This window comes from Protopterus annectens, chromosome 14.part0 (assembly GCF_019279795.1).
Source record: "Protopterus annectens isolate FY-2018-M chromosome 14.part0, PAN1.0, whole genome shotgun sequence".
Classification (NCBI taxonomy): Eukaryota; Metazoa; Chordata; order Ceratodontiformes; family Protopteridae; genus Protopterus; species Protopterus annectens.
Window position 1 is genome coordinate 1,014,076,648 of NC_056748.1, and position 17,494 is coordinate 1,014,094,141.

The 17,494-nt window shown below is 38.6% G+C and overlaps 1 protein-coding gene across 1 annotated transcript in view; it reads right to left on the reverse strand.

Moving 5' to 3' along the window:
• The window catches only part of UNC5B (unc-5 netrin receptor B), a 1,477,685-nt gene that overhangs the window by 121,784 nt on the left and 1,338,407 nt on the right, over window positions 1-17,494 (reverse strand). The window contains exons 7-8 of the mRNA XM_044056822.1: window positions 17,251-17,415; window positions 8,327-8,356 (exon numbers count right to left, since the gene is read on the reverse strand). Coding sequence (XP_043912757.1) covers window positions 8,327-8,356; window positions 17,251-17,415 — 195 coding nt within the window. The remainder of the gene's footprint in view (window positions 1-8,326; window positions 8,357-17,250; window positions 17,416-17,494) is intronic.

Genomic DNA, 17,494 nt, shown 5'->3' on the forward strand with positions numbered 1-17,494 from the left:
GTGGCTATGTTGAGTCCAAACACTTTTTAGGTACCATTGAAGTTTTCTCATATGCAGTCTTGCATATGGAATTAGTAGGATGCAGGATGCCATGAAGCCCAAAGCCTGCAGAATTTTTCTTGCAGATAACTGGGACTTTGTTGCCAACATTTTGAAATAGGTAGTCAGTTGCCTTTGTTTGTCTGGCATGAGATAAGCCATCTGGGCAGTTGTATTCAAGCTTGCACCCAGGAATGTTACCTCTTGTGAGGGTACTAGTTTTGATTTCTTTTTGCTGACTGTGTACCCTAGGCATGTTAGAAGTCTTTTCACGAACACCAGATGTTGAAGAAAAATGTCCTTGTTCTCTGCTTGAATGAGACAGTCGTCCAAGTAAGGATATATTTGTATTCCTCTTTGTCAGCAGAATGCAACTACTGGTGTCAGGCACTTTGTAAAGACCCTGGGCGCAGTGGATAAGCCAAAGGGCAGTGCAGAGAATTGGTAATGCATTGAACCTGCCTTGAATCTTAAGTATCTTCTGCATGGTTGTCTGATGGGAACATGCAGGTATGCCCCTTTTAGGTCTAAAGTCACAAGCCAAGCATTCTTGCCCAGCATGGGCAGAAGCTGCTGCAAAGTCAACATTTTGAATTTTGGAACATCCAGGAAAGTGTTCAGAATAGATAGGTCCAGTATCGGCCTCCAGGCCTTGTCCTTTCTGGGTACCAAGAACAGTCTTGAGTAAAAACCTTGTCCCTGCTCTTGCTCTGGTACTTGTTGAATGGCCCCATGTCCATTGATTTTTGGCAGATCTGGCCAGCCGTTTGCCTTTGGCAGAGTATGGAAATGGAACTTGTAGCCTTGTGACACTATGTTTAGAATGCACTTGTCCTGAGTTATGATGTGCCAATTTTGAGCAAAAAGTGCTAATTTACCCCCTAAGGGTGCTGCCAGAAGATAAGTGCTTGGTGCAGGCATGGGGAAGTCATTGAGACTGTTTTCTGTATGTTTGTGATCTGTCTTCTCCACCTTTGGAGGTAGAAGCATCCCATTGCTTGGGCCTGTAAGAACCTTGCGTCTGGGATCTGCCCCTAGGGTGTCTGGGTCTGCCCCTTTGAGATCTGTCTGACACAGGAAAGGACCAATTTTTTTTTAGGCCAGTGTCTACTAAACCTAGGTGGCGGTACTTGTAAAAAATCTTTGACAGTTTGCATAGATTTAGCTTTGTCCTCCATTTTCTTTAACACCTCTTCTGCCTTAACACCAAACAAAGTATCATGCTGTAAAGGTGCATCTAGTAATTTAACTTTAACATGATCAGGCAGATTTTGTTCCTTTAACCAAGCATGCCTCCTAATTACAGAACCTGTAGTTGCGGCCCTGCAGGAGGCCTCCAAAGAATCAAAACCACATTGCAAAGTATGTTTTCCAACTTGTTCTGCTGCATACCATAAATCCTGCATTTCCTTGTTTTCTGCACATTCAGAATTTAACAACATTTTCTGTTTAAGCAATCCCATGACATGTTGCTGATACGTAAGCATATGAAATTGACAGTTTAAGGCCCTTACAGCCAAAGTTGCAGATGTGTAAACCTTTTTTCCCCATCTATCGAGTTCCCTTGAATCTCTGTCAGAGGGGGGTGGGTTTTTTGCCATGGAAGCCTTAACTCCCTTTGGACCCAGTGAAATAGTTTCTGGGTCAGTAGCAGGGTTTTTAAAAAACAAATCCCTGAGCCTCTTTTTAGATTCTGAAAAGTCTTGGCTCTCCCAGTGGAAATGCTCCCTCATGGTATGCAAGGTTTCCCCAAAGGAATAGTCCTCAGGAGGAGATGCTGACGGTATAGATTCTTCAGCATCAGAATCCTCATGGGGGAAGAGAATATCCCTGATCAGAAGAGGAATCAGAAGAAATAGAACCTGATCTGAAGATTCATAGTCAGTGTCTTACCTAGGCCTCTTAACAGGAGGGGGATGGGAACCCCTGATCAAGGTAATCAAGTCTTCGGCTATTTTGAGCATCTGTTTTTTGGGCATAGAAGCCTGTCCACATGGCTCTTAAGTTTGTTTCCTTGCTTTGGAAGGTGCTTTAGCCTTTGTCTTTGAAGCTGAAGTTGTTTTAATGTAAAGATGTTTAGGTCTGAATATACCCTCAGAAGGCGGTACCTGCTCAGCGGCACCGGACCCATCTGAGGGATTAGTGTTCGAGGCTCCAATACCTTGAGTATCCAGCGGCATGGCCGACTCCACGTGGGAGTCGGTAGCGGCCTGCAACTCTAAAGTAGTGGATGTCAGGGTCTGCGAAAGCACCTCACTGAGAACCGGAGAACCGGCGACTGGCTTAGGAGAAGCTTGGTCGTCGGTTTTGGGCCTCGGTTGTTTTTCTCTATCCTTTTCTTTGCATATTTTGTAAACTCCGGTAGTTGGATGGCTATCCAATGACATTTCAGGATAATTAAACTGGCGTCCAAAAAAGTTTACAGCAAAATCATACCGATGCTTAATAGTGCGTTGGTTAAATCTAGCACAAAACTGACAACCAGTAACGTTGTGATCAGTGCATAGGCAAGGAATACAGTAAGAATAAAAATCCTTATGAGGTATTTGCTTACCACAAGAAATACAATTATTAACTTTTTCTGATATCGGTCTGGAGCAAGAAAAAAGTTTCCCCAAAGGGGTACTTAGCTTTATTGAAGACTTCGGATCTGAAACTCAAACACGAAAATCTCAGGAGTTGGCCGACCGGCACTTGCGAACTGCTTCTGCTTCGGGCACCAAGCGGCAAGAAAGACTGAAGAAAATGGTGTCAGCTACTTTTTTTATACCCCTGACAACCTGCCATCAGGGAAGGGGTGACAGCAGCTGACGCAGGACCTAAGACTTTGGAATTCAGGCCGGCTAAGGGCAACCTGCTAGCAGGATTACCCAAATATAATGACTGCAACAGTGAAACATGGAGAACATCCCTCTGTATCACCTGGTAAGGACTCACTAAGGTATTCTCCTGAGCTGGGTTGTGGGTATCCATCTGTATCACCTGGTACTGGCTCACTAACATATTCTCCTGAGCTGGGTTGTGAGTATCCCTTTGTATCACCTATACTGGCTCACTAAGGTATTCTCCTGAGCTAGGTTGTGAGTATCCCTCTGTATCACCTGGTACTGACTCACTAAGGTATGGTCCTGAGCTGGGTTGTAAGTATCCCTCAGTATCACCTGGTATTGATGGTCTTCTTCCCAAGCCTGGAAGGTGAACCTGCAAAGAGGCTAAGGAGAACTGTTTATGTGCTACATGCTGTAGTGTTCTGTGTAATCAAGTGTAGAATTCTGGTTTCCATATTTGTTGGAAAGCTTTGAAGGCCAGGATCACTGCCATCACTTCCTTCAGGTTTATCTATCTGCATTTTTTCGATCTCCAGGTGCCCTGTACCCTGAGATCCATAGTTTGAGGCCCAGTCTCTGCCTGAGGTGTCCATAGACAAGGTTTGTTTTGAAGGGGTTGTCTGAAAGGCATTCCTTCATTGCTCTGTATTTGAACTGCACATCACTATAGTTCAAGCTTTATCAAAGCTCAGCAGGACTGGTACAGGAGTCTCAAATGACAATTCATGCTGCTGCCGTTCCAGTGCTTGCTATGGCTGCAGTTACAATCGCAGATGTGGTGTAGACCAGAAGTACCAGTTCCTGAAAAATGCAGAAAGGAATTGTGCTTTCTCGTTATGTAGCAGAAATACGTTTTCCTCTGGGAATTCTGGTAAGACCCCTATCAATGCCACTAGCCTGGCTAGTGTTTGTATTGATTTTGACAGGTGGAGAAAGAAACATAGACTTTAAAACCATTCCATAGTGTAAGCCCAAACCTTCTGCAACTCCTCCTCAATGAAGTAGTCATCCAGATATGGGTATCTGTGAATTCCCTAAATCCTGCAATAGGCTATCACTGGTACCACACATTTTGTAAACATTGTCAGCACAGAAGGTAAACCAAAGGGCAAGAGATTAATCTGATAATAGCAACCCCCTGCTTTGAAACTGTGGAAGCACATGTGATTTATGTGAATGGTTATATAGAAACTAAGTACCTGAGAAGCCAGCAGGAACAACAGGTCCTGAAGGGTTAACATTTTGAATTTTGAGACCCTTAGAAATCAAATCCATTTAGCCTTGCCAGATCTGCAATGGGTCTCCAATATCTATTCTTTCTTGGTACTAAGAGCAGCCATGAGTTAAAACCTGTGGTTTCTGCTTTTCAGGGAACCTACTCTTTGGCTCCCTGTGAAGGCATGTCTTATATAATCCATCTACCAGATTCCTCCATTCTTCTGGTAAAGGTGGGATGTCAATCATCCTGAGTACAGTTTTGAATTGGAATCAGTAACCCCCTGATAATATGGTTATAACCCGGCTGTTGACCACTGCTGGTAGAACAGAGTTAGCCGATTGTCTATCCTTTGGTGCTACTGAAAAGGTAAAGAGAGAAGGGAGAAGGACTGTGCAGGGATTTCTGGGATTGATTGATAGAAGAGTGGTATGTAGCAAATGTTGTTCCCTACTGTGTTTTTTGCCCTTTCTTTTTCATTAATCTGACGCTTTCTCTTATATGTAGCTTTTCTATATTTTGGCTGTTTGACTTTGTCTTGCATTTGACAGTAGGGTCATCATTTAGCAGGGAAATGTCTGCTGTACTTGTAATGAGGGAGAAAGGTTGCTTGAATGACTTGTTAGTCTTTTCCATGTCCCCCAGTTTTGTAAAAGATTCTTTAGATGAGTCCCAAATGGGTAACTCCTTACCTATAGGGGCATTAAGTAGCTGCACCCTGACATCCTGAGGCCTGATGTCTCGTCATGCATGTCTCCTGATGGCAGACCACATTGCAGCAGCCCTAGATGCTACATCCACACTGCCATTCACACAGTTTGATGTATAGCATTCCTGCTCTCCTGCATGGCAATGCTGACTTTGGTCATAAGTGAATCCTTTGGGTTTACCTTGAACCCCCCTTACAGCACCCTTAAACCTTTTTGATTGTTTCTTCCTAAAACCTAGCAGTGTGAGTTTGACAGTTCTGGGATCTGAAGCCTGGGGTTGCTGACAATAATACATGCTTCCCATATCAGTCAAGGAAACTACTTGCCTTGTTATTGGGAAGGCAGCACTGTGTAGGAGCCAGCCTAGTTCCAGTAGTAGACATCAATTGGATCTCCTACTCTTACCAGATTTCTGGACCCATTCCTGGATCATATAAATATCTTCTGGTCTCTTTTGGGAGTAGGAGATCCAAGGCCCTCCCCGGTTATTATATTTGGCCTGTTCCAAAACCACAAATTTAAAGGTGTGTTGTGGGTATTTTTTAATATGCCTATATAATGCATTTTTCTCTTTAGCTTGTCTAATTTCATACATGTGCTCATAGATCCTCTGTGCCAATTTTCGTTGGGTTTTACCTATGTAAAACACCGGGCAGTCCTTACATAATGCCAAATAAACCTCTGCCTGGGAATTACAATTATGTTTTCCCCTGATAAATATTCTCTTATCACAGATTTGTACATAAGTTGTAGGCAAAATATGGTTACATGGTGAGCACATACCACATGCTGTCATTTTTCCTTGTACCCTATATCTGCCTGATCTTTCCAGAATACCTTTTAAGTTCTGTCCTCTCCTATAAACTATATTCAGACAACCCCCCAGGACATTACCCAAATTTTCTTCTAAAATATGATTCTAATTTTTTATGATAATGTCCTGAATTATTAACGTCTCTAGAATAAGCAGTCACTAGAGGGCAAAAGGGTACACCTAGTCCTTGTAATACATTGTTATCATTATTATTATTATTATTGTTGTTATTATTATTATTATTATTATTATTATTATTATTATTATTATTATTGTTGTTATTCTTACCATCATTATTGCTATTGTTACTTATACCAGGCAAATCTTGATTAATTCTGCAAGCATACTGCCTGTATTCATTATTAATGCTGAAGAAGTAGTGATCGAGAAAAATAAAACTTCTCCACCATCTGCAGTCAACAACTGTTTGTCAAAAATACAAAATTTCCTAGAAATTCAGCTACATAGTACTGAGCTAAAAAAAAAAATCAAAAATCAGGACTTTCTGCCTTTACTTTTTAATTAACAAATGTTTTGTGTTTGCCTGTTATTATTTTAGCTATATTAAAGTATTAAATGATATAGTTTTGTAACTATACGTTATTCCACTTATAAGATTAAAAAAAAAACAAAAAGTTCATTTAATTAAGGCCAACAATAAAACACTCTGAAAAAAAAGGAAATAGTAATGTTTAATGACATTTCCACTGCAAAATAAAAGTAAATAAGCCCTTTATAATACCAGACTTAAATATCTTGGATATTCATACAAGAAATTGGGAAAGTTGTTTTATTTTCCTAAATATCTTGGTATGACAGTGTGCAGAGATTCGTCTAGAACTATTATAGAAAAACGGGGATGGATGCAATAAAAAGGCCCACATATAGATGAGAGTAAAACTGAACTTTAATTTTACAGATATAGTGTGATTACCAAGGTGAATATTTTCCAATCATTAAAATTGATAATACCCTAAGAAACATTAAAAACAAATATTGTATTAAACTGGATAAAATAAATTAAAAATCAATAATAGGTAAGTTGATTTAACCTTAACAATGAAGCCTGAAATGATCTAATATTAAACACTGACACACATTTTTATTTAGCATAACTGCTTAATATCAGTACTAAAAGCAGGAGCGGCCTTAGGTCAACTGGTGCCTAAGGCAAAATGGCTCCATGGCACCCCCAACCACACCACCTGGTGCCCCCAACCTGGTCTACCTACACAAAATAAACACTGAAAAAGCGCCCCTGCTAGAGCGGCGCCCTAGGCAGTCGCCTAGTTGGCCTACGCCTAAGACCGGCTATGACTAAAAGTAGTAAAATTTGGGCCTCTATAAGGCATAAAAGTATTTTTTTATACATTCATTAAAAAGTTAAGCATGTTGGATGTTTCCCTTTTCAGGAATGACTTGGGAGCACTCTTTAGCTAATGACTTAGTGTCATAGAGTAGACAAATGGAAATGGAAAGAAGCAAAATCTGTACCTTTCTCTACAGGAAGCTTGTTAATAGGTCAGATCCTTAACCTTCTGGGCTAACTCCCATCATGAGCTGACCATTATCACCAACATCTTTGTTGTTTTATCTCATTTACTATATATTAATAGTACCTTCTTGACTTGCCTTTCTAACAGTGCTAAAAGTCAGCATGTTGGCAAAAATTAAACATGTTCCTTAGAAATACAAGTTTATGATAAAAAATATGATCAGAAAAAATGAAAAGGATGATGTTAAAACCACATGAATTGTTACAGGAAAGAACAGAGGAAAATATAGTTACAACATGGGCAGCAGAACACCCTCCTTTGAATTATAGAGTTTCCAAGGACATTGCTTTCATACTGAGTGTTATTTATTTCTCCTATAAAATACTGCAAACATGCAAACCTAAATAATCACAAGACAGTAATCTTATACCTTAGTGAAGTACAACGGAAGCAAAACATTTTGTTTTACACAGGCTGCATTCAACATCATCTGTAATTCTGAAGTAAATGGCCAAGGGCTATCTCCTGCTCCCATCACTACAGATTAACCTAAGTACATTATCCACTTGTCGTCATTCAGAAAACATATTTAAGCTTTGCACCCACTACTAATTGGGGTTAGCTACTAGAAACATCTACCAGTATCACAAAAGATTGACAGGCTCATTCAAGATACCTAATAAAATATCTTTCATCTCCCAGGCACATACTAAGTTAAAAAGCACTTATAAATATGTATAGAACTATAACATCTGAAAATCTATAGTAAATAAATATTAGTAGACTATTTGTCATAAGTTCCAGACTAGTTTCTGCACTTCACAAATGGGACACACTCACTCCTTTTCATTATAGAAATTCATACAGTTAGCTTATATGTGAAACACATCTATGACAAACTAAACCCTTTCCTCATTCTAGGACCTCATTCAGCAAGGAAACATGCTATGTCTTTGAAAATCACTACAAAACAACAGAAGCCACACCCTTGAAGCTCACTAAAAACACCTCCTGAAATGGCCTGATCACCACCAGGTGCCTTGTTTGTTGCCAAATGCCACCGGAGAAAGGAAGTAGCTCAGCACCCCTCTTTTACGGTTAACCTAGACATACCCCTGTATATCTCAGCAGCACAGTCTATTAATTAAAAATTAGATAAAAAGCTTGCTGTAAAGCATGTAATCAGCAAAACAAATAAAATTGGAAGTGTAACAAAAACTTACTCTTGTTTTCAGGTTTACTGGCAATCGTGTCTGTTGAAAATGAAACAAAAATAGATGGAAGGTGAAACAGAATATGGAATGAAACGGAAACAAAATGGTTGACTGAAAATGTTTTTATGGTGAAATGAAAAATGATAAAATTAAACATTAGCGATGATCATGACACACTGTTGCAAGCCTTAATTTTTAAAAAGTCAACTCCCTGAACACAACACAAAAAAGGCACAGCAAAAAATGTAATATTACGTCATAAAATTCAATTCACATTTAAGTATTGCAGTGTAAAGAGAGGACAGCATATTTACAATTATGGCCCATAGTGTTATAAATGGGTAGTATGTACTGTGTGATGTACATGGTTGAGAAAATGCTAAGACTCATAGATAATGAATTGTGTTACTCTTCCTGCATTCATCATTTGAACTTTGTGATCATAAATTATAACAAATATCTTTACATAGAATGGACATAGTAACAGAAATCCGCTTCACTGTTCTGTTTGAACAGCAGAAAATGTTTGCATATGTGCTTGTAATGTGTACACCAATGTTAATATTACATCAAAGGATGGATGATATGTTTGAGAACACATTTGTACCCAAAAGATAGAAAGCATTTTGAGAGATTGTAAGTTTTGTACCATCCAGTATAAAAAACACATATTACCAATTACAGATGCATAGGATGATATTATAATAGAGGAGGCTGACAACAATAAGGTATACGGTAAAGAAAGAGGAAATTTATGGGTAGAACTGATATGACAATGAACGGAAAAAGTCTGAGGAACATGGGGGGGTTTGTGTGTTCTCCCTTTAGTGCAGTCCTGTCAGGGTATGATTCATAAAAAATGATCATATTTGGTATGACATGATTTTGGAAATGGATTAATTTAAATATTACAACAAACAGATTTACTGTTGTAGGACCTTCCACTGATGACCACACATCATCATCATCTTCCTACAATAACAAATAGTGTTGACGTTTCCATGTGTTGCTCTGTTTACTCATTCTGATGAAAGATCCAATGCAAACCAAGAAATATAGTACTTTACAATTTTATGTGGAGTTCTGTTGACCTTCTTGCTCAGTCATGTATTGGAGGATATAACACATCAGCTTTATTCTGCCATAAGGATTCCTGATCATGTGTTTGAATCTCTTGGTGTGCAGTTATCCCTCAGGATATGTGCTTCCAAAATGACACACAGTACACTGCAGTTTACATACTTGTAAACTGTGAATGTTGCACAGGGGCTACCATTTGCATAACTACTCTACATCCTGGTACACAGTTGCACATACACATATATAACTGTTTAATGGACTTTCATACACTGCAGTTTACACACTTGTTTATACACTTGTGAACTGTGAATGTTGCACAGGGGCTACCATTTGCATAACTACTCTACATCCTAGTACCCAGTTGCATTTGCACATATGTAACCATTTAATGGACTTTCATGAATTGTGTAGAATTGTGGTAACTGATTTTTTTCGTGTACGAGCCCAATGTAATTGTATACAGTCTGTTTGAATTCTGCTAAGAATTCCTAGCATAATTAAAGGAGGGATGCAGTATCTTTGCTACTAAAAGGTTAATATTGCTGGCATACAGTGTTAAAAGTAAATACATATGATTACTTTTCAGCCTTAGTGAGTTATGAGCTCTTCCTCATGTTAGCTAGCCATGTTAGTAGTTGTATTACCACTACAAAGTTGTACCTATATGTTTTTTTTTTTTTTTTGCTATTACTCCATGAACTACAAATGTTATCTTCAAGCCTGGATTTCTTATTAAGGTCACAAAATTATTTTAACATAATTGGACTTTATGTTCAGAACATAACATCCTACAAGTACAAAGTTTACTGGACCTAGTGGGAAGGACTGGTGAACCACCACAGTAAAAAAGATGTGAAAAAATATTGGAAACAAATGGCAGACAAGCATGTCAACCATAACATGGTCACTGTTATCAGCTGTATGCATAGACAAAATCCCAATACGTAGTATTCCCCCCACACACAAATCAAGGCAGTAGGTTAATGCTTAAACATAGGCATGCACTGTCACTCAAATTTGAAGCTACTGTTCGGACAACGCACAACTTGCAAGGGATGACTAGCAGCTTTACAATAACTTTAGTCATAGTTTGAGGTAATATAAACAATAGTACTCCACAACCATGCAGACTCTATGTTTAAAAAGCCCACTTGGAGTTGAACTACTCACAGTGTGGTTGGCATAAAGGTTAAGGTGTTTATCTTACAGACACAAGGTACAGAGTTTGATTCTCATGTGGAGTACTTGGCTATGTTTAAAATGGCCCACGATGGTAGTTAGCCTAGTACTAACCTCTGAACTATTTAATAGCATTTGTAGAAATATACAGGGACAGGCTATATGGTGAAACTTAAAAAAACAGCACCATGTGTTTTTACACAATATGACATAGAATGTGTATAATTCATGTTTTACATTGTTGGATATTGTCTGCATCTGAGGGTGCAAACTACATGATGAAACTACTGTTGTCCCAATGAAGGTTAAATATAAAAAACATCCGTAACTCTGCTATGGTACATTTATCATACAACAGAGTTGTATGATTATGCAAACGTTTGCCTTTTTAAAATAACACCATTGTAAGTCGTTACCTCTATACTTCATAAATTCCTCACAGCTTGTATAACTTAGTAAGGATGGATTTAACCCCTTCTGCACATGTATACACCAATGGACATAGCAGCATATTTGTAGTGCACTTGGATACTGGAGTTTGTGCCACTGGATGAGTTCCAGTATAATGAAAACAATTATGAACATACTGGATGGGTATGTTTTGGCATCAAAAAATATAAATAATTCTTAAAAGTACACAAGTCAATGTATTTGTAAGGGAATGGGGATTACATTAAAAATAATAAAATATTTTAAAAAATTAGATATGTTTCACCACTTAGGGGGTATTAAGAATGGCAGGTGTCAGTAGCCACGCTAATCTGTTTTACCATCGGGTAGCCAGACTTGTTGTTGGAACTATACCATTTTACCCCCAAATAAAAGCAGTACACTTCTGTGGAAGGCAAATTCTGTTCACTATATTTATTTTTTATTTTTATTTATTTTACATTTGTTGACCGGGCTAGTCTAGCTGGATATATTTCCATTTTCAGTAGAGGCCGCCCGGGGAGAAAAGCTCCACACAGATATACAAAAGTATAAAAATATTGTTACATGGTAAATAAAGGATTAATAAACAAAAATAAAACAGGTAGTTATTACATTCTAGATATAAAAACACTTAAGAAAAGTAGAAGTAAACAGAATATTGCTTAAGAAAGCTAAAACAGATATAATACAGTAAGAGTTATGTACAATAGTTCACATCAGGTAGAAGGATTTAAACAAAAAGTTGATTAGAGTTTAAATAGTGTCAGTCTTATTTACAAGACTAAGCATTTAAATGTTTGGAAATTTGGTTAGAAGAGGTAGAAACAGGGGTGAAGAGGGTGGTTAGTCGGGGTTACTACAAGGGCATAGCCAGTGCATTTGGAGGTGTTTTTTAAGTTTTTGTTTAAAGAGTGGCAAGGATGTAATTAGAGTTAGTTCATTGGGTAACAGGTTCCAGTTTTTTCCTGCTGTGTTGGTAAACAGAGAGTCACCAGCTGTATTATTAGACTTCGTTAAGCTAGCAAGGAGTTTGCTAGAAGAACGTAGGAAGTTCAGATTATTAGATGGGATTAAGAGTTTTGAGAGTATCAGGGTATTATTTGGTTGGTAAAATATCTTGTGGGCAATTATGAGTTGGGGGATTATTAGATGGTTTTGGAATTCTAGCCAGTCTAGTTGCCTACGATTATAACAGTGGTGGGTTCTGAAGGGATTGCCAGTAGCAAATCTGGCAATGTTATTATAGGAAGTTGCTAATTTGTTAAGGTTAAAGGTTGGTAAATATAGGTGAAGCATACAGAAGGGTTGAGATTAGATGGGAGTGAACGATCTTGGCTCTGGCTGTTGAGGTTAAAAAAGGTTTTATTCTATATAAGGAGCCTATTTTTCTGTTGACTATTTTAATGGTGTTGTTTATATGGCAATCAAATGAGAAATTATTGTCAATGATTATTCCTAAAAGTTTAGTGGTAGAGTCTGGGAAAATAACAGTGCCGTTATTTGAAGAGATTGAGAAATCTAAGGGGGAGTACCTAGTAGTGGGTGTGAAGAGAAGGAGTTTTGTTTTTTTGGCATTAAGAAGGAGGCAACGTTTGGTAAACCATGTTTCTACAGTGTTGAAAACATTTTGAGTAAGAGAATATAGTTCAGATGGAGAGGTTGCTGAGCATATTAGTGTGGAGTCATCTACATATTGAATACAGGTGGCTTGGGGAATTGCTACATGGAGATCATTAATAAATAATGAGAAAAGAAGTGATCCAAGAATGGAGCCCTGAGGGACCCCTATGGTGACAGGTAAATAGGATGAAATTTGATTTTCCCAGAGGACTGCCTGTTGCCTGTTGCTGAGGTATGATCTAAACCATTTAACAGCCAGAGAATCAAAGGAAAGAGATTCAAGAATATTGATTAAGAGGGTATGGTTAACCATGTCGAAAGCTTTAGAGAGGTCAATAAAGAGTGCAGATGAGAGGATGTTTTTGTTGCGGTTTCTATTGATGGTATCTGTGAAGGACAGAAGGGCAGTAGTGGTACTATGTGATGGCCTAAAGCCATGTTGACAGTTTGCTATTAAGTTATGTAGAGAGAGATGATGTAAAAGTTGTTGGTGAATGCATTTTTCCATAATTTTTGCTAAGGGTGATAAGAGAGCAATTGGCCGATAATTAATCATTAGAGTTCCCACCTTTATGTAAGGGGATAATGTGGGAGATTTTCCAAATATCTGGGATGGTTCCTTCTTGGATTGTCCTATTTATAAGGATAGATATAGGGTAGGCAATTACTTTGGCTGCTTTTTGGAGATATTGGGAAGGAAGTTGGTCAGCAGATGGAGTACATGGCTTAAGTTTTTGAATAAGTTTATAGATGAGAGAAGTAGAGATGGGTTGTAGTTTGAATTCAGAGAAAGAGTGTGGTAAGTCGATGGGAAGGCTGGAGTTTTCTGAGATAAGTTGACTAGCTAGAGATTGTATAGTCTCAGTGAGGAAAGAGTTAAAGGTATTGGCAGTTTGATGGGGAGCATTTGGATCTGCATCAAGTGGGTGTTCGGGAGTTACCTGAGGAAAGGAGCTTATTAATGCAAGACCAGAACTTTTGAGGATTATTTTGATGTGTTTGTTGAAGTTTACAGTAGTAGTTTTTTTTATCTGTAAGTATTGCCTTTTTTGTACTATTTCTAAGCTGCCTAAAATGTAGATGATCAGAGCTATTTCTATAAGATCTCCATTTAGCCCAGACTTTGTTCCTAAGTAGAATTTGATTTCTAGTTTCATTCGAAAGCCATGGGGCTGGGTTAGACTTCATTCTAATGGAACATTTAGGAGCATGCTTATCCAGGATAGATAAGAATGCAGTGTTAAAATACTTTACAACCTCTTCAAGTGGAAAGGATTTTAAAGGGCTCCAGTTGCATGCTCTAAGCTCAGTTTGAAATAATTCTGTGTTAAAGTGTTTGGTACAGCGTGCTGTCTTAAAGGTGGGGAGGTTTGGAAAATCCTTCTTTTCTCTTGTGATGTAGATCAAAGAATGATCACTTACATCATCTGGCAGGGTTCCTACTTTGTAAGTTTGTTTTACTTTGTTTACGAGTATCCAGTCTAAGGTACTCTCATTCTTATTAGGTTTGTTAATTCTGGTTGTAGAGGTTATGGTTTGGGTAAAGCCATGGAGGTTAATATGAGAGGTAGGATTTTCAGCACTAACACTTTTCCAGTCAATGTTAAAGTCGCCTAGTATTATTGTTTCTTGGGGGTAAGTAGAAGACACCCAGCTAAGAAAAGCCTCTATTGTAGTGATATTATTTCCGGGTGGTATGTAAATGCATATAATGTATAAAGATTTGTTTGCGTTGATTTGAAGCTTAGTAATGAGGACTTCTGCATTGCTATCCTGGGTTGGATTAGATGGTAGGGTAGAGATATGAGGTCCATTTCTAAATAGAATTGCTACTCCACCACCTTTACGTTTTGATCCGTCTTGTCTCACTATATTATAGCCTTGGGGAATAATTTCATTGTCTTTAGTTTCTGGTTTCAACCAAGTCTCAGTGAGGCAGAGAATATCAAAGGAGTGAATATCTAGGAGGGCATGAAGGTGAGCTACTTTATTATTGATGCTTTGGATATTAAGATGCCCTATTAGGAGAGAGCTATTGAGTTTAGGGTGAGTTGTTTGGATTGTAGGGTTGGTAGGGCCAGGGTTGGGGTGGATGTCGCCATCTTTTAAGGAGGGATTATTTAGTTTTGTTACTGAATTGTTTCTAAGGTAAGTTTGAATTTTCATTTTTTTTTCTGAGGGTAGGTTATGTTTAATGTGGGAGAGTCTGTGGTATTTAGGTAGTAGGTAACTGGGAGTGGAAGTTATGTTAGAATGTCTATTGAAGGATATGTGTGTGTGTAAATTGCAGTTTGTTTGTGAGAATGGTTAAGATGGAAATAGTGCAGTTTTTCAAAGGAGGTAAGAAGTTAGATTGAGATGAGGGTAGTTGAGAGTATAATTGTGAGTGTTAGCTTGGTTAGATTAGGGAGAGGCATCTTAGAGGAAATTATAAAATAAGAACTCAAGTGTAGGGATAAAATAGGGAGCGAGATGTGGAGGAGAGGAAGATAAAAGGATACAGGAAGAGAAGAGAGGGGGCACTTATATATACAAGTTAAGAGTAGGAGGATATGGTAGAGGTACTCTAAGGAGTGGCTTATTGTGAGTGATTGTTAGAAGGTGGGGGTGTGGCTGAAGTATGTGGGATGGGGTGAAGTATGGGATTGGTTGGAAGACAGAGGGGGTGTGGTTAGGGAAGTATAAGTGTAGGACCCCTGGGGGGGGTGGGAATTGGGGGTAGGGTAGGGGAGCAGAGTGAGCCCGTAGGGCGAACGGAGCGGGTCACAGCTGAGAGAGGCTGAGGGGCAATCAGTTATGGAGAGAGACTGAGTTCTACAGGCATAGGAAAGGTAAGAGACATATACTGTTACTAAGTAGCAGAGAAAAAAAGGTGAACAAAGGTATAGCTGTGCTGGGGAGACAGTTATGTAAAATAGTTTTATAACAGAGAGATATATTTATAGAAAGTGCCAAAGGCAGGAAAGGAGGTTTATACCAAGGGATAATTGAGGGGGGCAGTAGCAAAAGTAGTGATAGTCAAAGGTGTCTATTTATTAAAACTCCCAGACTTACCTAGGATAATTCCCTTTTCAAGTAATCATGGGGTGGGGGGTAAGTACATGAATAGAGAGTACAAGCACAGATAGCAGAGTCTAGCTGGTCTACAGAGCTAGTTGGTTTCTACAACCAGTGAGAGATGGTGTTCCAAAGCCTAAGATCTGCTGCCCTCTAGTGGATAAAGTGGGGAAAACACCAACTCCACTAGGATAGTAGGAGGAGGGGGAATAAGTTAATAAAGAGATGGTAGGAGGGGTAGGTCCACGGGTGTGCTGGCCCTTACAAAATAGTTTAAAATTTAATGCAGTCACCAGCAATTTATACAAGGTGTATAGTGCATCTGTATTTATAACAAAGGAACAGGATGAAGGACTGAGAAGGTAGTTGTACAATGTCCGCAATAAGAACACATCATGATGTCAACTGTCAACATATTTCACTTTAAAAAGAGTTGCACTTACCCTGACTGCAAGCAACTGAAAAAAATGTGCTTTTTCTTACTGTCCAAACTTAGCTTCTAACAGTGTCAGTGAAAGCAGTCTATCATATTTATTAATACTAGCATACTTACAAACATATCCCTTACCCATAAAAGCCTGCATTACAAGCTACAGATTTATAGCAGAACCACAGGGCTTTACATTTAATATCCATTTCTGCATTTAATATCCATTCCTGCTTGCAGTCGGTATGTAAGTACAGATAACGTTTCTTATGGTTGCTCTACTGCTTGTCAACTTACAACTCTCTTCTGTCACTGTTTTCCTTAGTAAATCATTGCTATTGTAGTTCCTGAGTACTGGCAGTGATTCCTTTACTTTACAAGACTTCTGAGGTGCTTGCCTCTAAAGTGACTATATTTAATTTTGTTAAGGTTTTAATTTCTCAAAACTTCTGTTCTTGATGACTTGGTTCTTTAAGAACTTCTAACTCAAGGACTCTTAGTGGAAGCACTTCTTACAGTTACTTATTTATCCTCTGTTGACTGGGTTAGTCTCACTATGTTAGTGGCCTCTTTTCAGGGTATTATACTATGAGACAAAACTTTGACAGTGCATTGGAGAAATTCATCTGTTTTTTTGATAGGTGCAGTGGGATCTTTTACATCTACCTGACCTACCACCAACTCAAGCAGATGGGACCTCTGTTTAATGTCTCATCTGAAGGACAACACCCTCAAGAGTGCAACACCCCCCCCACCCCATGATACACTGCATTGTTAGCAATCCATCTACCTGACATGGGAATAGAACCCTCAGCTTTCTGTACCAAAGACAAGTATGCTACCTGTTGCTACACTGACAACTACTTGCGTAATCCTGAATTGCTTCATTTGATTTTGAGAACCAGAAGTACTCTGAACCACAAATCACTTGTTTTTAAGAATGATGGGATAAAACAGAATAAAGTTTACAGCTCAAAAGTCTCACTTCTCATCCAGAGAAGGATTTTACTTGATTATGGAAACAATTTTATCTTTTCACAAACATAAAGGTCCACAAAGCAGAAATTAATTACTCGCTTAGGCAACCATCTTTATCCAGCCTCAAACATGAAATCCTTAAAAAGCAAACTGTACTCACGTTGCATGCATAAGCCATCTGTGCAGTTTTTAGATTCCAGCATTGCACCGAAACAGTCTTTGCCTCCATTTCTGGGTGCCGGAGCGGTGCATTCACGACTCCGCCAGTGTGTGCACTCAGTGTTGCAAGCTGACCATTTACTCCATGCCGTCCAAACACCATCAACTTGTTTATGTCATGAAAAAATAATACAAATTTGATTATTAAACTGCATATAGTAAAAATAGTAAAATAAAATCTCTAG